This window comes from Primulina huaijiensis, chromosome 14, assembly GCF_012295235.1.
Source record: "Primulina huaijiensis isolate GDHJ02 chromosome 14, ASM1229523v2, whole genome shotgun sequence".
In the NCBI taxonomy this organism is placed as follows: Eukaryota; Viridiplantae; Streptophyta; class Magnoliopsida; order Lamiales; family Gesneriaceae; genus Primulina; species Primulina huaijiensis.
The window spans coordinates 16,637,938-16,661,321 of record NC_133319.1 but is presented as its reverse complement, the minus strand read 5'-3'; the positions used below and the strand labels follow the sequence as shown (position 1 = coordinate 16,661,321).

General features: G+C 37.7%; 2 protein-coding genes across 2 annotated transcripts; one reads left to right on the top strand and one right to left on the bottom strand.

Annotated features, from left to right (window-relative positions):
- Positions 1-9,777: 9,777 nt before the first annotated feature.
- LOC140957079 (uncharacterized) lies at positions 9,778-16,660 on the top strand. Its single transcript, XM_073414171.1, has 17 exons — positions 9,778-10,251; positions 10,968-11,070; positions 11,344-11,413; positions 11,509-11,547; positions 11,635-11,752; positions 11,853-11,910; positions 12,975-13,039; positions 13,162-13,168; positions 13,282-13,342; positions 13,487-13,546; positions 13,641-13,660; positions 13,741-13,806; positions 14,567-14,734; positions 15,126-15,383; positions 15,455-15,667; positions 15,746-16,017; positions 16,161-16,660. Exons 1-17 carry the CDS (start codon positions 10,163-10,165, stop codon positions 16,291-16,293), a joined length of 1,800 nt encoding a protein of 599 aa, XP_073270272.1. The 5' UTR covers positions 9,778-10,162; the 3' UTR covers positions 16,294-16,660.
- Positions 16,661-17,900: 1,240 nt separating this feature from the next.
- Positions 17,901-21,002, bottom strand: LOC140956674 (tryptophan synthase alpha chain-like). The gene is made up of 9 exons (XM_073413522.1): positions 20,678-21,002; positions 20,168-20,314; positions 19,978-20,043; positions 19,537-19,645; positions 19,301-19,377; positions 18,849-18,926; positions 18,493-18,570; positions 18,306-18,365; positions 17,901-18,224 (listed from the first exon to the last, which is right to left on the bottom strand). The coding sequence occupies exons 1-9, from the start codon at positions 20,864-20,866 to the stop codon at positions 18,090-18,092; spliced, it is 939 nt and encodes a 312-aa protein (XP_073269623.1). The 5' UTR covers positions 20,867-21,002; the 3' UTR covers positions 17,901-18,089.
- Positions 21,003-23,384: the final 2,382 nt, after the last annotated feature.

Genomic DNA, 23,384 nt, shown 5'->3' with positions numbered 1-23,384 from the left:
TCGAAACTCATATTACCGAGTCCTTTAGTAACCTGTGAAACATAAGATTCTTGCTCCTGGAAACCACCATATGTAGACGTACCGGGTTGGTTATAGAAACCTGATTCGGATACATGTGGAACATATGATTCAGGATCACCAAATCCAACATCATGCTCAATTGAATTTGCTTCCACGTACAGATGCAAAATATGCATATTGTCACAATGTATTACAAACTGTAAAGCATAGTCATCAACAAGATTGACTTGAATTTCATGCCAAGATGCTCTCTCCATTAATGAATACTTTGTTGACATCTTTAGAGAAAAATTCGCTGGATCGATTGATAACATTTTATGCACAACTTCAGCTAACTCCATCAAATTAATAGATCGTAACACTCGTATCGGTCTAACAAATGGAATGCTATATTCAACTGATCCATTATCGTTAACTATATGACCACCAAAATATAAAAGTACGTCGATGTTAGACATTGCTAACGAAATTTGAAAGAAAATTTACGAGAAAATTGATAACTCATTCGTTGCATTTCTTATCAATTATATAGGAGAAAAAAAGCGAAAATTATTCAGATTTACAATATTGTAGTTCACGTGCAAATTCATATCTTCAGCTTTCACGTGAAATGTCGGAGATAGATAAAAAGCTGAAATGGTCAGAGATAAGAGGCGGTCGAATGGAGCAGCGCCATGTGGAAGGAGATAATCTCAACAACCAATAAAAATCGATAAAGATTAAAAAAAAAATTTACAATATACAGGGTCCATGCTTACGAAGCACGGACCATGCATACATGCAAGCGCGGACGCTGGTCCACGTAGGAGAGTCCGCGCTTGCTAAGCGCGGACGCTCCACCGTGGCACGGCTTCCGTGCTCTGTAAGCACGGACGCTGTTCCACGTTATCACCGTCCGCGCTTACTAAACACGGATTGAGGTATTTGCGTCCAACCTTTTTTTTTAAATTACTTTTGAAATAATTTTTAAATTTAAATTATTTTAAAAAAAACCCCAAAAGTGGACATGCCCAAAGTTTAATTAAGCCCAGAAAGATGAATAAAAAAAGCACATTAGATAAGAAAGCTTATTAATTCAAAATTGATTTGAATATATCAAATGACATGCATATAGAAGGAGATCATGAGAAAGAAACATGGGCGGATCGTGATTCATGGAGAGAGTGAAAAAAATCGCATAGTATAGAGAAGAAAATGAGGGCATTGCCCAACACAGGACACACACGCTCTCTCGTACAAATTCTAGCAAACTTCCTGCAGAATTATCATAGTTTTAGTCGATCGTTTTCATAGTTTTCATTCCAGATTTTAGTAGTTCAAGTCATTTTCTTTCATATTTTAGCAACGTTATTTGGTATATGTCAATATTTTGTGAATTCTTACATTTTATTGAAAATATAGATCATGTTAGGAATTTATCTGAAACATCTATCACTATACTACTGAATTTTTTTTCTATTGCTTGACCGAAAATACAAGCACACACACATATATATTTCGAACCCTGTACTAAAATAAATCTAACTCCTGTATAAAATCCATTGCAGTTCAATTCTTGAAAGTGTGACTAACGAAAATGTTTACTGTTTAAATAACCCATCAACAAATTTCCAAAATCTGCTAAACCTTAAGGCATAAAAATCGTGAACGAGTAAAAAAATTGTTTTAAACAATTCTTATAAAAATCATAGACTGTGGTGAAAAATACAAGGTCTTCGGGTTTCTCGTGCGCCACTAGCTCAATCCACTCAGTCCTCAGCACCTCCAGTCTCCTCATCAACATGATCATCTATATCAATCACACCTAGTGAGTCTAAAGAATCAACACACCTGAACTGTTTTAGCAAAGTACGTATAATATCATGCAACAGTGAAAAGTATTGTAATTAAAAGTAACTTTCATGATCTTCAAAAGTATGAACATAAACATATCATATCATGTCATCGTAAACATATACATTTTTCATCTAATGAATTCAGATCATTAGTTGTGACTTTTGTATCAGTTGTTGGTTGATGGATCCATCTACGTATAACCATGGTACCAGGCGGCGGGGACATCAGCGACACTCTCACCCGTCAACTGAGCCTTGACCTTACATGTTTTGTGTTCGTGTTCGCATTTGTCACAATCGAGTCAATTCCTTCAAACATGTCATCATATTCATTACTTCTAAAAAGAGTTATTCAAATTTTGAAGGATCTACTCTGAGCTTGTGTGTTCGATTTCTCCTGGACCTTACAACTCTCCCCCCTAAAAACAAAATTTCGTCCTCGATATTTAAAACATACTGAATAGTTTCGGATAGCGACTCCTCATCTCGGCTTCATTCTCCCAAGTATCCTCCTCCTCAGAATGATTCAGCCACTTGAATTTAACCATGTGGATCACTTTGTTCCGGATCCTCCTCTCCTGTCTATTCAGAATCTGAGCGGGTCTCGCCTCAAATGACAGGTTCGGTGTCAGGTGAAGTGGCTCATAGTTTAGTACATGCGAAGGATTTGACATGTACTTCCGCAGCATGGAGACGTGGAACACATTATGAACTCTTGCCAGATTTGGCGGTAATGCAACTCTGTATGCAAGTGTCCCAACTCTCTCCAGTATCTCAAATGGCCCTATGTATCTCGGACTGAGCTTGCCCTTCTTCCCATATCTCATCACACCCTTCATCGGTGCCACCTTCAGGAACACATGGTCTCCTACGGCAAACTCAAGATCTCGGCGCTTCTGATCTGCGTTACTCTTATGCCGGCTTTGAGCGATCTTCATCCTTTCTCGGATCTTGACCACTAACTCTGCAGTATGACTGACGATATCCGGCCCTATCTCTGACCTATCTCCTATCTCGTCCCAATACACTGGAGACCTACACTTTCTCCCGTACAACGCCTTATATGGAGCTATGACAATCGATGCCTGGAAGCTGTTGTTGTATGTGAACTCCACAAGAAGTAACTTCTGCTCCCAGCTGCCCTGGAAGTCAATCATGCAAGCTCTGAGTAGGTCCTCCAGAACCTGAATAACTCTCTCTGACTGTCCATCAGTATGAGGATGGAAGGCAGTACTGAATAGCATCTTAGTATCCAATGCCTGATGTAGACTCTTCCAGAACGCAGACGTGAATCTCGGATCCATGTCTGATATTATGGACACTGGAATCCCATACAGTCTGACTATCTCTCTAATGTACAGCTCTACGTACTGAGTCATGGTGAAGGTTATCTTGATTGGTAAAAAATGAGCTGACTTAGTGAGCCAATCAACGATCACCCATATGGCATTAAATCCATCATTCGTCCTCGGAAGCCTTGTCACAAAGTCAATGGTAATGTTCTCCCATTTCCACTCGGGATTAGAGAGTGGTCTCAACTTCTCTGCAGGTCACTGATGCTCTGCCTTGACCTGCTGACATGTCAAAAACTCGGAGATGAAACGCAGAATATCCTGCTTCATGCCCGGCCACCAATATATGGACTGGAGATCCTTATACATTTTCGTACTCACTGGATGGATAGAGTTCGGGAGAGTTCGGGGTGCTGTGGGCCTCACTCAAGATATCCGTTCTCGGGGAATCACTGTCAGGAACCCACATTCTGTCCCTATATCTGACTATGTCATCCACAACTGTATACAATCTCCAGCCCTTAGAATCGTCCATCTGTCTCCACTTCTGCAATTGCTCGTCAGAATTCTACCATGCCCGAATTCTGACTCTCAGTGTCGGCTGCACTGTCAGGGTAGAAAGATTAGGGGCATCGCCCCTGGCATAAACCGCAAGCTCGAACATCTGAATCTCCACCTACAGCGGTCTCTAAACCGAAAAATGAGCAATCATTGCATGCTTCATGATCAGGGCATCTGCAACGACATTAACCTTACCCGGATGGTAGATAATGTCACAATCATAGTCATTCACTAGCTCTAGCCACCTCCGCTGTCTCATGTTCAACTCTTTTTGTGTGAAGAAGTATTTCAGGCTCTTGTGGTCAGTGAAGATCCTGCACTTCTCCCTATACAGATAATGCCTCCAAATCTTTAGGGCAAAAAACGCTGCTGCTAGCTCGAGGTCATGAGTCACATAATTCTTCTAATAGACCTTCAGTTGTCCGGACGCATAAGCTACAACTTGTTAGGTTGTATCAACACTGTACCCAAACTGAGCCTCAAAGCATCTGTATATACCACAAACTCACCATGCCTCGATGGCATAGCTAGAACTGGCGTTGAGGTCAAAGCCTGTTTCAATCTATCAAAACTCCCATGGCACTCCGGTCCCCAAATAAACTTGACATTCTTCTTCATCAAAGCGTTCAGAGGCACCGCAATAGAAGGGAAGCCCTGAATAAACTTCTTGTAATAACCAGCCAATTCCAAGAAAAATCCACCTCTCTATCTGGTGGAATGCCTGAAACATCGTCAGGGAAAACACTGGAGAAATCTCTGACCACATCAACGTCCTCTAGCCTCTGACAGGCTGGCTCTGACACTGATACAATACTGGGAAAAAACGCCTGGCAGCCCTTCTTCATGAGCTTCATCGCACACATGCAGGAAATGATGTGCGGCATCTGCTGGTGTCTGACTGCCTAAAAAATAAACGACTTACCACTAGGCGGTCGGACAGATACTGACCTCCGTCGAAAATCTATGACAGCTACATTATAAGAAAGCCAGTCAATGCCCAAAATGATGTCGAACTCCGGCAACGACAGTCAGCTGCTTTATGGCCCTCTTTTTTTGCATACGAAGCATCTGAAGGTGCCCACATACACTTGTAATAGTGAAGTTTGTTGCACTGCTTGCATGACGGTGCTCCCTCCGGCTTAGGTGCCCATAGTGCCTGAGGTGGCCGCTGCTGTCCTGTCCTCCTAAACTGTCCCTGGGGCTTCTGCTGCCCCTGATGTCTCGGTAGCCCTATAAACTGTTTCTTCTGCAGCTGGGAGCTGAACTGGTCCTAGGATCTCTTCCGCTGCATCTCCAAATCGATATCCCTCAGGGCCTGCTCCACCTGAAAAGCACGACCTCATCATAACTAGCTGGTCTCATAATCATCACATCCCGGCGCAAAGTAGGCCTGAGGCCATCCATGAAATGCCCCAGCTTCTGAGCAGTGTCTCTCGCAATAAGGGGCACAAAATGATAGCCCCTGTCAAACTTTCTGATAAACTCGGCCACAGATGAGTCTCCCTGTCGGAGATCCCACGTGAGAGTAGCCAAGTCCAATGCATAAGCGGCTCTCTCCCACCATAGAGATGCATCATCTCTCAACAAATATGTGGCGCACCTGACCCGGTCGCCATCCCTCATCTACAGATACTGGCGGATCCATCGCTCTGCTACAAATGGATCAGTAGTACCCCCGAACTCCTGCGGGTTGAGCCGTCTAAACTGCTCGTATATATCAGTCTGTGGTAGGGAACCTGCTGAGCCTGCTCCATAAGTCTAGCCACGCCCTCGAGAACTCGAGTAGCTGAATCCAATGTCGGCGGCGGCGGTGGGTGGTCCCTAACGCCTCCAGGAATATCATCTTGACAGTCTGTACTGGGAGCGCGTCTGGGAGGCATGATATCTGAACACAGTCCAATTCTAAACGTAACCCATCATGCAATTTAATCTAGTTTTCAAAACAGTAAATCCTTAAATCATGAAAGCAACTAAACATGCACCATAAATCATCGTAAAACGTATATCATGTAATCATGCAGTTGATAGCAGTAAAATATTTAAACATTTAAAACATAAAAGCTTACAGACTGAGCTGCAGAAGCTGGCGGTGGTACAACCCTATACAGGACCCTTGCTCTGATACCAACTGAAACATCTACTGCATAAAAATGCTACTAAATTTTTTTTTTTTAAAAAACTAATACACAAAAATCCCATTTAAATGCATGCATGGAGGACTGCTGAAAAATACGCATTTTTTTAAAAATAATCGTGATCTAATGACAAATAAAATACTGCAGTTTAAAATTTGCCAACTCGGCCATCAATAATTAAAACAGGTAAAAAATCTTGGAAATGCCCAACATATCATAACAAGTTAATAAAACTGATCAAGTCTACTCAAAACTCATAAAACGTGATGTGCAGAAAATACGGCCCTCAGGTTCACGTGCACACCTCCAATCCTGCCTACTCAGTTTTCGGCACCTCCAGTCTCCTGATCAAAATGCTCACATGCATCAATCACACCTAGTGAGTCTAAAGACTCAACACACCTGTAACGTTATGACAAATACATATACATAACAGGCAACAGTGAAAAGTGCCGTACTAAAATACAATTCATGATCTTAAAAAGTCGTATGCATAATCGTGACCTGTGAAAGCATAAACATTTACATAACATATAACATCATAATAATGTATACATGTTCGTTTTCTTAATTTGAATTCTGTTCATCAGCTTTGACTTTCGTATTATCATGTCAGTCGATGGATGCATCTACGTATAACCGTGGCACCCGACGACGGGGACATCAGCGACATCATTACCCGTCCACTGAGCCCTGGCCTTACATGTCATCGTATTAGTCACAACCGACTCCCGTCATTCAAAGCATGTCATCATATTCATCACTTAATAAAATCATGCATATACGTTATTTTTCTTGAAATCAAGCATACAACGTATTTTTCATATTTACATAAAAAGACATGTATGTGATACATAAACATTTAAAAACATGATAAATTGTGCTCAGGACGCTCCCATGACTAAAACTCAACCCGGGTGCAAAATGACCATTTTGCTCTTGGAAACCCAAAATGACCATTTTACCCCTGGACTTCAAAATTTCGACCCGAAGCTTACCATACTCTTTAAAATCATTTTGCTCTTGGAAACCCAAAATGACCATTTTACCCGTGGACTTCAAAATTTCGACCCGAAGCTTACCATAATCCTTAAAACACCTCTAAACATATTAAAAGACATTTCTTAGACGTAAACTCGAGCCCGTTTCAAAAACTATACGATTCGTTTTAAAACTTGGACTAGGTTTTGGTTTTAACCTGAATCAACCCAAAACTTAACCAAACTTTTTCCAACTCTAACCATGACTTAAACCTACCTGATCAGCCTCTAAACCACATATTTCAGCCCCTTTATGACCCCCGACACCAGCCCAATGGTTGTTAGAATTTTTCTGCACCCTTTGGACCAATCTCGCAATTTATCGACCCGAGGCCCTTCCGACTCGAATCAACCTTGGACCAGCCCTTCCTAGCCCACCTTAGGACCCTACTGGACCGACCTAAGCTAAGATCCCAGCCCCATGCATGTTGCACACGCCAACAGCCGAGAAACAACCCAAATCACTCACCCGCGACCGCACCCCATACACTTGGTCGATCGGCTTCGAGGACGGTTCCAGCAGCAGGCAAGCCTCCCTAGGTCATGTCTCAGACCCACCCGAGTCTGGTCCATGGCTTGGTTCATCCCTTTCACCACCGTCTCAGCCTCTCACCCGATCCCTACCACAAACGAGACACCCCTTGACAAAACACCTCTCGGCCCTCAACTTAACGCGACCAACCCTTGACACCTGCATCAAGACTCCACCATACCATCGAGTACAGCCCCTTAGTGATCAAAAGCCGGCAGCCCCTTGCACGAAATTCATGAAAGCTTGAGTTATGCACAAGAAAAAATCGTTTTCATGAACCTTCAAAGCAAAAACGTAACAATCATGCAAGGATTATGAAACTTTCATATACGTCACACATAACAACAAGTATATAGCGTGAATGATGCAAAAATAAAGATACACGACGTGCCTTGATGTGTAGATGCTCAAAAACTCGAAGAAACGCGCGTCGGAGAAGCACCGGAGGAGCGGGGAGAAAGCTTGTTTGAAAGAAAAATGGAGGGGGCCGACTTGCAGAAAGTTGCTGCATGTTTTTCACGTGGGAGGGCTGCTGAAGGAGAGTGAGGGGCGGTCACTTTAAACAAAGTAGGTTTAGGGTTTGTTCAGGGTGTATTTAAGTACACTACAAACCATTAATAGGCCCTTAATTATATTTTAAAAGGTTTTAAAAAAGGATCTTGAGCCCATTAAGTAATAAAACCAATCCAAAAAGCCCAAAAACACCCCCGAAAATATTTCGTTTTGATACGTTTTAGAAAATATTGCCCAGACCCTCAGAAAGTTCTTCGAGTCGTTAAAATTTGTGTACCTGTTAAAAATACGATCGGACGAGTAAAATACCCATCAAGGCCCAATTTTCGAAAAATGCCCCTTAAAACATTTCATACTAATTAATTAAAATTAATCATTCAATAAAAATATTTTTCCTGCATATTTCCGATCTCCATTCCTCGTTCGAGCACGAAATGCGAATACCATAATGCATGAAACTTAAAAATAATCATGAAATAAATTCTAACCATGCCATAATCATGCATTAAATGCATAAAAATCATTAAACACATATTTTAAATAAAATCCTAGATCGCATACATTCATGTTACGTCGTTTAAATTTCCTGAACCTTACATAAGTGAACTGAAATCTTAATAATTATTTGACTATTATTTTATTTTCATTTATTTTGTTTGTTTCATATATTTATTTGAATTTTAAGTTATTTCATAATTTAATTAATTTATTGTTTTCGTTAATTAAAGAATCATGTTTGAGGTGAATTTGTCATACATCAGTATTTGTGAGAACGATATTCGTACTTGTTACCTTATATTAAAACTTGACCCCTACACTTGCGGTAATATCGAACAGCTTAGAGAGATTTAATTGTGACAAATTATTCTGTTAGAAAAGCTCGATTACAGAACACAAAAAGAAAAAAAACACATATAGAACCCATAAAAAGGTATCTATAAGAAGTACATGATAGGAGAGTGTGATTAGAGAAGAAATGAGATGGTTCAAAGCAAAAAGACCTATTCCACATCAATCATACTCCACATCCTGATTCCATTAATTCATTACAATACTTAGAATATTTTCATAATGAATTTCTTGAAGACAAGCCCAAACCCCTTTAGTAAACCTCACAGTTTGCGTTGTATCTTCTCAATTGTAAATTGTTACAATTGTCATGCGCTGTGATCTTGACGTCTAGTTTGAGATTATAAATAAAAATAGTAAATGAAAATTTCGGGATTGAATGTGATTCGATAGTGAGGCCTAGAAAAACTTGTGTTTTTGAGTTTATGATTGCGAGAAAAATGTTTAAAATAGCGAGTTTTTAATTTTTGACGTGACAATAGACATAACAAAAATAACTAAAAAAAAATGTTCATGATTGGAGATGCCCTTGCTGGGCTAATTAAATATTTTTAATATCTTTCTAATTTATTATTTAAGGATAACGAGTGTGCCAAAACGTCACGACGACATAAAAGATGAAAATCTGACTTGTAATTTATACTATTTTATTAAGAGTGAGACACTTAGAGTAATTAACTTTGGTGTCGTAGTCTGTTTTAATAATTATATATATTAATAAAATGTTAAAATTTTAATGCAAGTTATATGTAGTTCAGCGGATAGAGTCATTGTTTCTATGAATTTAGATTATAGGTTCAATTTTTACTGAGATCATTTTTTATTTCTTTTAATTTTCAATTTATTTTTAATTTATATATCAAAATTACAATGTAATCCTTCACTATTTTTTATAATTATATTTTGATCTTTATTTAAATATAAATCAAATGAATTATAAAAAATATTATACAAACACCCAACGCGTGCGTTGGAGTAGTCTAAATGAAACCAAAGGACTTGGGTTTGGGGTTGGATATCAAAATCGCTAGTAGTAGGTGGTGCGACTATTATGTTGAAGCATGTAGGAAAGCGAGAGGTCATTTGACAAACGGAGGGGGTCAGAATCTCCTGCTTTGCGGCCCGTTGTGGTCTTCCTCCCACTTTCAAGATCCAAATCCTGCAACAACTGGAAACCGTTTGCTATTGCTTCTCCACGGCGAGTTCACGGTTCTTTACCTGCTCCCTCAGTAATGGCTTCTTGAGATCTCCCCTCAATTCAACATCTTTTTTTTGGTTCCCTTTGTCCACTACACCGATGGTGTCTTCTCCTGCACAATCTTATGCATTTTATTCTCAAGGGAGCTCCGCATTCTTGTTGTAACGGTTTTTTGGTGGATCAGAGATGCGTGTTTTTAATGGGGTCGCGGTTTTTTCATTTTTTGTTGGTTTGTTCGCATCTGGTTCGTTTGGTATTGAAAATTTCCGCCAAGCGTGAGTTCCTTTTTAGATTTTGTTTTTCTGTTACTGTTAATGTGTCGCAGTTACGTGCATTTGCCCTCTGGTTAGGTTTTGTTTTTGTTCGATGCATTGTATTTTTTTATTTCGAAATCTGTTTATTGGTTTATGATTATAATGAAGATGAGTTCGAGGAAAATGCTCATGTTTTTTATTTAAATTATGCATTCTTATGCTAAAGGGATGGAAATAGTGGGTGCCTTTTTTGCTTTTTATTTTTATATTCGTGCTCATCTGTCGTGGTCACGCTAATTTACTTCCTTGATAAGCCTTTTCACGTTTCTTGTCGATGGTGCATGTACTTTTTGATTCGAAGCGCGGGCCTTGGCTTGTTACGAAGATGTGTTGATGGGAAATTCTTGATTTAAATTCCGTTTTATGTAAAAGGGGAGGTCAAAACTCAAAGGTTGGTTCTTGAGTCCAAAAATATTTTCTCCGAGGAAAATCAGAATGTTAGCTATTAATCAATAAATGAAGTGTGTGTGTGTGTCTCTGTGTGTGTGTGTATGTTATATGTAAATAAGTTAATTTGTGTTCACATATTGCCAAAGACATTTTGTCCTATTCATTTAAACTGCTTTATTTTGGCTCTATCTTCTTTCTGTCTCCTTGCTAACTCCCAATGCCCAATCTTACTTGCAGTTGGCTTTCCGTACTTACGGTTTAATTTATGGTGCAATTTATCGGTACAGGTTTCCTATCGTAGAACCCGATCCTGGTCATACAAAACTTCGTCTTTCAAGAGTAGGCTTGGAGGCAATTGAAAGAATCCCAACCCCTATTGCAGCTGTTGCTGTAAGCTCTAGATTAATGACAATCATCATATAAAAAATGATATTGAAACAGTATCTTTATGTGGGTAATGAACAATATGTTACATATTAAGTGGTAGATTGGATGATGGAAAGCAAAATTTGTAGGCAGTTTGTTTTATTGTTGTTCGTGATTGAAGAATGTTTGTTTACTATGGTTTAGTTGGATTTCCACATGCAACTTTCACATCTGTTTGTGTGTTCCACGAAGCTTGTTTTTCATAAAATCTTCTCATCGTGCGGTGTTCTTTTACAGGTTATCGGACCGTATAGATCTGGAAAATCATTTTTACTTAACCAGCTTCTGTCTCTTTCATGTTATGAAGGTCTGCTTCAGTAATTTTATCACATTTTGTAATGCTGCTAATTTCATTTTTCATTTTGTGTTCTAAATCCTAATTGTAAAGTTCGAATTTGGCAGGTTTTGGTGTTGGCCACATGCGTGATACTAAAACTAAAGGTGTATACTGAAATTTCCTTTTTTTATATAATGATCGATGCATTGTTCTTTTTTAATGGTGCTCAGATTTTTTGCTTGTTTATGTAGGTATATGGGTGTGGGGTAATCCAGTTGAAATGGATATCCGTGGAGTTAAAACTTCTGTCATCTATCTTGATACTGAGGGCTTTGAAAGTGTTGGAAAGTCAAATGTATATGATGATAGGTAATTTTGAAGCAGTTGTAATTCATTTTAAACAAATTAACTCGTACACATGTTCTTAACAATTGGTTCTGGGGACAAATTCTGATCGTTTGTTTTACAGGATTTTTGCCCTGGCAACTGTCATGAGTTCTGTGCTTGTGTATAACCTTCCTGAGACGGTTTGTTCTTCTCTCAAATTTTAATATTCGCTTTTACCGCATCATATTAGTATGGAATCAATAGGAATCTTGGCCATTTAAAAGTTCTTAGAAATAAACCACCCACAGTGATCCATTCTGAGACTATACAACTCATGATCTACATATATATTAGGAGGTGATGCTCATGCATATCCTAGTATGAGCAAGATTGTTGGAATTGTCCAATAAATCTGGGTTGTGCATGAAAGCTTTTTTGTGAACTCTATAATGTTATTACATATTTAAGTAATTGAAATCATCAAAGACTTGTCTTTTTAAAAAGCACCAAAGCATCTTTGCTAGATACTTTTAATTGATATAATTCTTTAGGTTATGCTTCTGCTGTGCTTTGGAAGATGCTGTTCACATTCTTCTGTTGTTTGGAAGTCTCACTTACCCTGGCGCCATTCTGCCCCTGTTTTCTCCAAAAACTATTTAGATATTTATATCATTTAACTCTTTTTAGTTATTAATTCTCCATCTTTTTATTTGTCAAACAAGAATAATTTTTCTTGTACACCATTGATTCTATTTCCCTCTTTATTCGTCTGGACACAGTCAAGATTACCTCTGATTTTTATTCCGGATGAAGACCATTCTTTTAGGTATATCGGACAATTTCCCTTTTCCTTTGACACCTGCATCAAGTAGTTGAGAAAAAGTTTTATAGTGATTTAATTATAAAAAAAGATTTTCTGCCATAGATGTACCATTGTATTTTCATTTAATGACCTGCATCTATGCCATAGATGTACCATTGTATTTTCATTGTGTCATAGATGCAGGTCATTATCGTCGAATCGTGTATGTTCTGTGTTTTGTTGTGTTCTATTTCACTATATTTCTACTACTTAAAAACTCAATATTTTTTTTAGAAAAAACAAAAATAACTCGACTCTTTCTCTGCATGCCACCCCTAAATTCCTCGCTATGTCACTCTCTGACTGTTGCTCTGTTCACTTGAAAAAATTACCTGTGACCACTTGTTTTTAGATGTTAAAACTTATTTTCTTTTGCAATTTTTCTTACTTTTTTAAGCTTAGATACGTGAAGCAGATGTGTCTCGGCTGTCATTTGCCGTTGAACTTGCCGAAGAATTCTATGGAAGGTTTATATTGACATCTCACTTGATCAACATTTTGTTTCTATCAGCTTTAACTTTGCATCTCAATTTGATTTATTCTGATGATGTTTCTTTCTCCTCGTTTCTTGCGTATGCATTTGGAGCAGAGTGAAGGTAATTTACCCATCTCTGTTATCTCCTTTCATTATGTTTTAATGAATTTTCACCTAAAAGAAAACAAAAAAGAGAAGATGAGATGCTAAAGGTTTAATACATTATTTCTGCAGGGAGAAGATGTGGCTTTTGAACCTGCTAAGTTGTTATGGTTAATCCAGCGCGATTTTCTTCGTTAGTTTTCTTACAAAACTATGGTATTTATGTATCTAAGTTTTGCGTGAACTTCTTTTTGTCATGGGAAGTGCTTGTAATATTTCTACTCTTCCTACCGTTTTGCCAATTTCTGAACTTGATACTCTTTGTTGGTGCTATTAGAAGGAAAGTCAGTGCAAGAAATGGTTCACGAGGCTCTCCAAAGAGTCCCTAATACTGATGGTCAGTTTTTCTCTGCTTACGTAGGCAAGTCGACACTAATTTGCTAAGCATTTGTTTGATAATATTTTTAATGGCGGGTGTTTAATCTGAACAGGGGACAAGAATATCGATCAGGTACATAAATCCTCTACTTCCAGAATGATAATAATTATTTTATGCTAAATACGTGCATCATGTTTTGGATTTTATTTCAGGTGAATCGAATCCGTGATTCTTTAGGTATCATGGGCGGAAACAGCACTGCCTTCAGCTTACCTCAGGTCTGTGTTTTTTACTATTCTATGTTTCAACTTTGTGTTTCTTGGTGTAAGTTGCTGTTGCAATGTTCACTTGCTACATCTAATACTTTTACTTGCAGAAATATATGCATATATTTTTTTTTAAAATTTAATTTGAGTGAAATAGCATACGAACGAGCTGAAATGGAAAGAAACATGTTGGATGGTCTTCCTTTGTCTACATAACTTTTATCGTCCATTCATTTTGAACTCGATGTATTTTTCTATTTATCTCTGTAAAAGAAATATGTCAAATAGTTTGAGATAGCAAATAACTGACGCAGGCTACTTCAGACTTTTCTGTTCATTTGTACTGTAAACTTTGTTGATATAAATAATTGTTGTTTCGGTGTTCTAGAATCTGTGTTTTCTTTCATGTATATATTCTTGTTTTTCTCAACGATGTGTCAGCATCAGAACTATCTAACTCTGAAACAGGCAATATCCCACACAAGGAAATGTTTTAGATTTATGAGCTATGGAATAACTTTCTTTTTTTAACCGATAGGCAAGATTTTTCACGATGAATTTTTGGTTTGGTTGTACTAAAGATCTTAATAGTATATTTCGTATCACTTAAGTTAGAAATATACCGTGCCTGTATGAAGTAAGCCCTCCTCCTAATTAATTAACATTCCTATGATAGATATTTTTCTCGACAAGACTCTTGTTTACACTTTACTCTCATTGCGCGTGTATTCATATAACATAAATTAGTAGCTCAATCTGTATATTGGTACAGCCTCATCTGCAACGCACAAAGCTTTGTGACATGAAGGATGATGAGCTTGATCCTATTTATGTGAAGAAGAGGGAAAAATTGAAAGAAGTTGTTTCTTCTATCATTCGTCCAAAGATTGTCCAGGGCAAACCTCTCAATGGAAAGGAATTTGTATCTTTTCTTGGACAGGTGAAAATTTACTAATCCATTCATGCTGTTACTCATTTAGCCTCACGGTCTTTCCTGGATTTTAGAGCCAATCTGTGCTAATTTAAGTGTGTAATGGTACAGAAAGACAGCAACATAATCATTTATAAACGTCAAGAGTGTAATATTTTTTCTTCTTTTGATATGGACAATTCAATTTCTTGCTCAAAAGTCCCAACAGTTTTTGGTAAAAATTTCCCCCTAATGGCAAAAGATACCACTGGACGATGTATGGGGTTCAGTTCCATATGCTATGGGATGGGTTTAGATGTCAAATGGATCCAATTTAGGATTTTAGTCGTAGATCAAATGCTAATCCGATGGTCTTGGCTCTTGGAGACTCCTGATTATAAATGATGATTCTATATCCCAGATTCTCGAGGCCATAAATAAAGGGGAGATTCCCTCTACTGGATCCCTTGTGGAGTTCTTTAACAAGGGTATTCTGGAGCGCTGTTTGAGACTTTACCGAAAACGTACGAGTTATCTGGGTTTACCCACATCGGAAGAGTTGTTGCAACAAGCGCACATTGGTTCCAAGAAAGTGGCTATAAAAGCTTTTGATGAGCAACATTTTGGACGCCACTATGCAAAAAGATCTGCTGAGAAATTGGTTGAAGAAATAGAGGAGGTATGATATCTGGAACGAGACTCTGATGGCTGGAGGTTTACAAAATCGTGCTAATTTATCTATCTACTCAGGTGTACAAGAATTTTATATTGTCAAATGAATATCAATCCTCGAAACTCTGTGAGGCTCTTTATACAAGATGCGAGGACAAAATGGACAAACTTCAAGTCCTCAGGCTGCCGACTATGGCTAAATTCAATGCAGGATTCCTTCAATGCAACCAAAGCTTCGAAAGAGAATGTGTTGGACCTTCTAAAAGCAGCTATGAGCTACGGATGACGAAGGTTTGGGATTTTGTTGATATTTTGATATTTAATTTCCTGATGGTATCTTTGTAACATGCAGCCAGCTTGTAAATGCAGATGTTGGGGAAGTCAAAATCTCTATTTATTAAAGAATACAATCACAGGCTCTTCAATTGGCTGGTGGCTTTTGCACTTGTTATGGTGGTGGTTGGCCGATTTATCATTAAATTTATATTGGTTGAGATTGGAGCCTGGATAATGTTTATATTCTTAGAGACATATACAAGGTTGTTTTGGTCCGCGGAATCTCTTTATTACAACCCAGTATGGCATGTTATTGTGGGGACTTGGGAAACTCTGGTGTACAGCCCCATTCTTGATTTAGACAGGTATTGGATTGTGAAATAATGAGCAAGGAGACGATTGAAGGATTGATTTTTATTAAAACTGACTAAAAGGGGCATTCTTACAGTTTTTTTTAATGAGATTTATATATCAATACTCTGTAAACTCTTGTGCTGAATGATGACAGATGGGCGATCCCTCTTGTGGGAATAGCTGCGTTATTGGTACTCTACTGGCGATGTTATGGGAAGAGAAAGCACGGTTCAAGTTGGATGCTACCGCTATACAATAATCAAAAAGACATTCGAAGATCAGAATAGAAGAAATTTATTTATGATACATAAACTCTTGTTCTATCAATCAACCCTCACTGCGCTTTACATTTTTAGACACAAAGCACGCCTGGTACGTTGACTTTGAAGGTTGAAGAGAGACCTTTTATGTTGTAACAATTATATAAATTGTACAGCTATATGCAGTCAATTATAATCACTTTGGGATGCAGGCAGAGTGGTTTTGTTTAATGATACAGTTTTCTCTTAGGTTGTTCAATATTTAGTCTTTAGATTGTAGGGCTGATATTTGTCTTTGGATGTTGAAAAGAGAGTGATTTCCAAAGCTTGGGTGGATTATGAATGTCGAGAAACTATAATAAAAAGTAAAATGTTCGGTCTTCCACCTCTCTATTCATTGTGTACGAGTGCGTTTGAGTAATTTAAAATCATAGATTTTCATTCCAAGATTTCAAATATATTCTAGTTGTTCCATGATTTCAAATATGTCATAGTTAGTTCACGGTATTTCAAATTTATATCTTCCTAAATTCATACTTCAAATCACAAATTTATTATTTCAAATCAAATTATTTCGTCCAAATGCAATGTGATAGTATTTGGAGTTATTGTTATCCACATGAAGCATATATTCTATTCACAAAGACTTTTGTGAGACGGTCTCACAGATCAATTTCGTGGGTCGAATCTCTTATTTGGATCATTCAAGAAAAAGTATTATTTTTTATGCTAAGAGTATTATTTTTTATTTTGAACATCGGTAGGGTTGACCCGTCTCACAAATAAAGATTCGTGAGACCGTCTCATAAAAGATCTAATCTATTCTATTTGATTATGAGAGTATGAAAAGTGATTTTAATAATTAATTGCAATTATTATGTATAATTATAAGCATCAATTTAGATTAAAACAACAGGAGACTCGACAAAATTTTTGTTTGCAAATAGGATAAGGTTTTTGATGGGTTAATTCATTAAAACATCCTTCTAGTTTAAATCGATTCCTCGTTATGTTTCTAAAGATTTTCACGGATCAAAGTTGTCCCTCGTTTGTGAACATTTATCCCCATGGCCAGTACCATCCCTGCCATCGACTCCGTCATTTGATTTCGCGAAAATCAATCTATTGAAATAGCTGGAAGTTTGCCTTTGAAATCAAAGGTAAATTTCGATAATGCAGCCGGTGCGTGCTCCCGGCGTCATCGCAGCCCACGATCGGCGAAAAGTCAGTAGCTTGGAGAGAAAAATTGAGACAAATGAGATTATGCGAATTGGGAATTAGGGCACGGGCATATACAATCGAGTCATTAATTTGGGGACACAAGAATCACGTGCATTTCACTTATGCCGTTAGCCACAAACAACGGAGTTGATAAGAGGGATGGTTAGTATTGGGACAGAAGTCAACAGACAGAAAATTTAGCACGTAAAAATCCAATTCCAATGACAGTCCTTTCAGGAAGATATTGAAACATGGTCGAAGATATTTGCCTTGTTTCTACAGGTTTACGTTGTTCACTTGTCTTCCTATCGTTATCGAGAATTATTTGACATGAATCTCTACATTTTTTTTAAAATTTCTGGGAATGTAAAATTATGCCTTCTGTAAAGATTCTTGGTAGGAGCTAACAAGAATAAGGCAAACATCCCAGTGAATATTCTTCCTTTTTGCTTTGTGAACTGAATGTATTTTAATTATCTGAAAACAGCATAACCACTATCTCGATGAACTAGTTCAACATTTTCTTAATCGGCCAATCCAATTCTTGCTCGATGCTAGAAGGGTTTAAATTAAGGTACACAGGCAGGACTACAACAAACACATCATAACAGTGCAGATTTTAAGTTTTTGGTGAACAATTCCAGTTCTTTTAATCCTTCTTCAGGAGATTTTGCTTCACCCAATAGTTTTACCATAGCACTACCAACAATCACGCCATCTGCTCCCCATCCCGCCACCTGAACAATAAAAATAAAACATGTAAATGCATGAAAATAGATAATAATTGAGGTTAACTAAGGTTTTGACAAAATTCGAACTTGTTTCACATGTTCTGGTTTTGATATGCCAAAACCAACCGCTACCGGCTTGCTTGTTGCCTGTGAAAAAGATGGTCATAAGCATAGAAAAGGCTTTACCATATGAATTCAGGGTAAAAAAACGCGATGATAAGCCATGAAATATTTATGTTCAAATATAAAAAGGTAAGGTAAAACAAAATCTTACCTTTTTAATTTCTTTTAGGAGAGACTCCACCTTCAAACTAACAGACGCTCGTGCTCCAGTGACTCCCACTGTGCTCACCTATTCAAAGATAAGTTTAAAAAGAATGAAAATTATGGCCGCATCTGAATTATTTTTAAAAACCATGTTGACGTTGAACTCGTGGTGGCAATACCCAGTTGCCATTTTTTTATTCAGTGTCTGGATTGAAAGAGAAATGGCTATGTGCTTGAAAGAGAAATGGCTATGTGCTTGAAAGAGAAAAATTGGACCATACTTCGCAAGATTACTCTTTCCACCACCTCACCACCCAAAACTCAAAGAAGACAAAAATTAAAATAAAAAGAAATGAATCTTACAAGGTAGACAAATCCTTCTGAAGCTTCAACGATGGCTTTCATTCGTCCTGTAGGAGTTGTTGGAGTGGTAAGCAGTACCTGAAATTTGCAGGCTCAAATGGATCAACTGATGAGTCCTCAAAAGGATACGACTAACTATAGCCATAAGTGCATTTTTGGAAATTGTTCAATAACTTGATACAGTAATCTGCTGTGATAACTACACATTAGTATTAAGAAAAATTGTTTCCAAAGGTACAGCAAACCAAAAAAAAGGTCCAAGAATTTTGTTGAAACTTTTCTTTGCAGTATTTTTGTTGTGTTTCCATTCCCTCTAGACATTCCTCCAACAACCCCATAATACCCAATTCTACTGTACAGCATCGTGCGACAGGAAACTTCTGAGATAAAAAAAGAACCAGTTGCATTCAAAAATCAAGTCAGGAAGAAATTTGTCGATGGGATAGGTCAACCAGCTCGATATTTTTACAGGCGGTTTCCTTCCTCAATATCTCTGTCTCTTCCAGAGGGACATCTGGAACAACAAGCCCTGAAAACAAAATTCCCATTGTTTACATAAGGCACAGGACTAATGCGAAAGTTTTGGTTACACGACTAGAAGAAAGTTTTCATCTTTGGCAAACAGGATAAATGTGTGTCATGATATGCTGAAACAGAAAAAAAGAAATGGCAAAGTGAACACAATTACCATGTATTCCTGTATCTTGCAATGTAGTCATGAATTTCTCCATACCACGCTTGAGTATTGGGTTATAATACGAGAATAATGCAATTGGACAAGACAATTGAGGTACTACCTGTGATGTACCAAAAAAACTTAAATCAGGAAATGATGTCACCAAGAGTAAGCTAAAAGTTGGCTATGGAATATGGATGCTATGCTGCTAAAAAAATTAAATGTAGTGGGAAAAAATGTCTGGTTTTCCCAAAAATAAAAATAATAGGTTTTACAAGGAAACCATGGGGAAATTACCTTAACGAGATGTCAAAACAAGATATAGTATGCGAAAATCTAAACACAAGCTTAGAAAGGACGTGGCAGAAGGAGCTAGCCTAAATTCATTGGCATATCAAGTTAGCATCACTTGTATTCTCTATTATGGCTTAGTTAAAAGTAAAAAGAACTTACTTCCTTCAACATTGCTATGATTTTCTCAAAGTTGGTTCCTCTAGCTAATGATCGTGTGGCAGCTGCCTGTGAACGAAGATGAAAATGAATGGGCATCAACCACACAGAATAAAACTATCATGTTAAGATTCTTCAAGCTTCACATGAAAGAAATGTTGTACTATGATTACATGGCACCGCATTTTCAAACCTGTATAACAGGACCATCAGCCAAAGGGTCTGAATATGGCATTCCCAATTCAATGATGTCTGAACCACAGGAGTCAAGGACCTTCAGTGCTTCTGCAGTGGTTGAGAGGTCAGGATCAGCGGCTGTAATGTACGGAATTAGCGCCACCTTTCCCACCAAAAGAACGCTAATAAATAAACTATAAAAAATTGGGCATAGACACACATGAACGCACACTCTATTTAAAACCCGAATCTTTAGAAACAACATATGCCTGCACGACCATGAACAAAAACGATTTGAAGATGTCTCACTTCTGCACAATGAAACACCAAGAGATTCAAGAAGGTGAAGAAAGTCCAATAACCATCTCCAACTCAATAAACATTTAATAGTAATCTTGACCCATCAAAAGGTTCAACGGAATCACCAATAATTCGCCATCCAGCAGTAACACAAAACACATTTAACAGTGACCCGATGCAAAAACAAAAAAAACAAGTGAATTGAAAAAAGAACACAAATGCTCACTTTTCCGCGCTCTTTTAATCTTGAAAAAGTTTCGGATATCCCCAACGTTGGTGCAGATACGATGGTGGCCATAATGGGCCTAGGCTTGAGTGATTTCTTGGTTAAAGAAAAGGGAGAAAAGCGGGGGTCGGAGATATTCCGTTCGGTCTTTAGACGGAGGGAGCAAGTTCCAATCGCCGCCGCGGCCATTAGTGTCTCTTCATACAATCCGCAACTGCAACAAGAACGAATTTGTGGTTAAAATCACTGGGATAAACGCTAGGGTTTAAGAGACGAAGCGAGATGGGGAAAAAAAATCAGGCAAACTATTAATAAATCTCTGTGCACAAACTAATTTTTTTCGTAATTTCTATCCTCCCAGATATTTTTTTTTGAGCACCATAATCTTTTAAATTTTCCAAAATTATTCTCATTTTTCATAATTATGATTCGTGACATTATTATATTTATCGAGTATGTTTTTAAAGACATATAATCCAAAAACATACAGTTACACAAAGTTTTTAGCCTATAAACCATGTTTCAGATGATTGATTTTTTTTAAATGACTCATCATGCTTCCGTATATAAATTGAACAGTTTACCTTTTTGACCAGAGTACTGTCGAGTTGTATCCGTTAGGTTTCATAGACTACTCATCATAATCCAATCACACATTCGCAATATATGGTTCTTGACGTAGATTCCTTCAACACCTAATACAACTTTGTTTCGTTTCCTACTTCAGGATGCATAGTAAAGTAGTTCAATTTGAAAATAATACATGAGAGGGGCAGTAAGTTTGATATTTTTATTCAAATATATAATTTATTAATACATAGTAACCTCCTGTAGGGAATGTGAAACTTGTTTATCTACCTATAGTAACCGGGATTACAACACACATAAAAAACCACTACAAGTTATTTTGAGAAAAAAATGAAGAGGTTGAATGATGCAATCATCTTTCTTCCGCCTTGGTATTTATAGAAGTCCTCATGGATTTGAAATCCGAACTTCAAATCTTGTGAATTCTTCTACTAGTCGTGGTCGAAAACATCTTGTGAGTGGTGGGGTCCTTTCAATCACTAGTTACTGGCTTGTCTTTATGAGTGGTTGAGTGGTCCATCTTCCATTAATGGAGTGGTTGTATCACATGCCTGTTTTATCTTTGTCGAGGAATCTTCTGCTTTTGTATGGTCCCAGAGTAAATTGTTTTTTGTGTAGTCCCTCACCACTTGAATTTGTTTTTGCATTATGTGATGGATCGGTTCGGGCACCTTTGAAGGTGCTTCAAACACAATATTTTCCATGAACTTCAATAGCTAGCGTTCTAATAATGTATACACCGATGAATTAAATTGAGTTTGGTGTTAAACCAAACGAAAAATACTCGAAGTAATTATTCGTTAAGAAAGCTGATTAATTTGAAAGCAATTTAATTTGTGTAAACTGATTAACTGAAATAAAGGGAATCAGTTCTTGCGTATATCAGTTCAATTACGGTAAGAACTGAACTGATAACTTGTAACGACCATGGGCTAGTAGCTCGATTGGTACTAGGGTTGCTGCCAAGATCTATATGTCCAGGAGGTATTGGGTTCCAATCCTGGGGAGGTACAAGCTCCAGTGTCTGGGCTGGAGATGTCCTATGAGTAATGGCGCATGAGAAAGCCCGTGAGGGGATCTAAGCCCAAGATCGGGATAGCCCATGGTCGTTACATAACTGCTCGAACTGATCAAATCAGTTTTAAAACAAATGTTAAGCAGTTAAGTATACAAGATATATTTATGGATGTTCGGAGACTTCAACTGCTCCTACGTCACCCCTTCTACCACCTCGGGTAGGATCCACTAGAAAACTTTGACTTATACAACACTTTGTACAAACCTTCTCAACTTAAGACTTATTCTACTACCTAACTGAACTTCTAGTCTAGACTGAAAGCAGCACCTTCCAGTCAATACTTGTTTACTGTCTATGTATCAAAGACTACATACACAAATTTAATGTTTTTGTTCAAGACTCGCTCAACTAATTTATAAGCTCAACTCTCTGATATATGTGAGTGATAGTGTGTGTGTGTGTGAGAACTGAACAATGAATACTACGAGAAAATGTTGTCACACACTGATGGAAATAAGCTGATATAACTTTGGTGTATTCCCTCGACTGGGCTAATTGCTTCCTTGTAAGTTGATATGCAATATGCGTATCCTTTCTTTTCTCTCTTGTTTTCCCCTTTTTTTTTTTACTGAACTTCATCTTCTATTTATTGGCGAGAAGCTTGATCGTACAATGAGACTCAATAATTGTATCCGTTGCAGCTTGAATGCATTCCTTGAAATTTGTGTCTCGACTTTTTCGACAGCCATTCTGGAACATTTTGGCTTTAAGCTTTTCTGCTATGTCCATTATTATACTATTGATAGTACAAATGCTTTTGTATCGTTGTGCGTATATTGATTCCATTAAATAAGCTTGTCGTGTTCTGTAAACTGATTGATTCCTAACTTATGCTTTGAACTGGTCTCGAACTGGTATGGTGAAATCAGTTGACTCGTTAGCTGAGCTGGTTTCACTGATTCAGTTGAACTTGTCAGTTTGGCTCTTCATCAGTTGAACTCTTCATCATCTAACCTAAGCTTCTGAAGGTCTTCTGCTGAACCCCCTATCAACTGAAAAATCAATTGAACTGTTGTTGATGCTTCAGTTGGGCTGGTTCAA

Bases quoted from the DNA above. Each gene is read 5' to 3' on its own strand.
- LOC140957079 (XM_073414171.1), top strand. From the start codon at position 10,163: ATGCGTGTTTTTAATGGGGTCGCGGTTTTTTCATTTTTTGTTGGTTTG. The intron at 10,252-10,967 runs GTGAGTTCCTTT...TTATCGGTACAG, and splicing joins ATTGAAAATTTCCGCCAAGC to GTTTCCTATCGTAGAACCCG. The intron at 11,414-11,508 runs GTCTGCTTCAGT...CGAATTTGGCAG, and splicing joins GTCTCTTTCATGTTATGAAG to GTTTTGGTGTTGGCCACATG.
- LOC140956674 (XM_073413522.1), bottom strand. From the start codon at position 20,866: ATGGCCGCGGCGGCGATTGGAACTTGCTCCCTCCGTCTAAAGACCGAA. The intron at 20,044-20,167 runs GTTTGAAAATGC...CTTCGTTCACAG, and splicing joins CTGATGGTCCTGTTATACAG to GCAGCTGCCACACGATCATT. The intron at 18,571-18,848 runs GTAAGATTCATT...ATCTTTGAATAG, and splicing joins CAGAAGGATTTGTCTACCTT to GTGAGCACAGTGGGAGTCAC.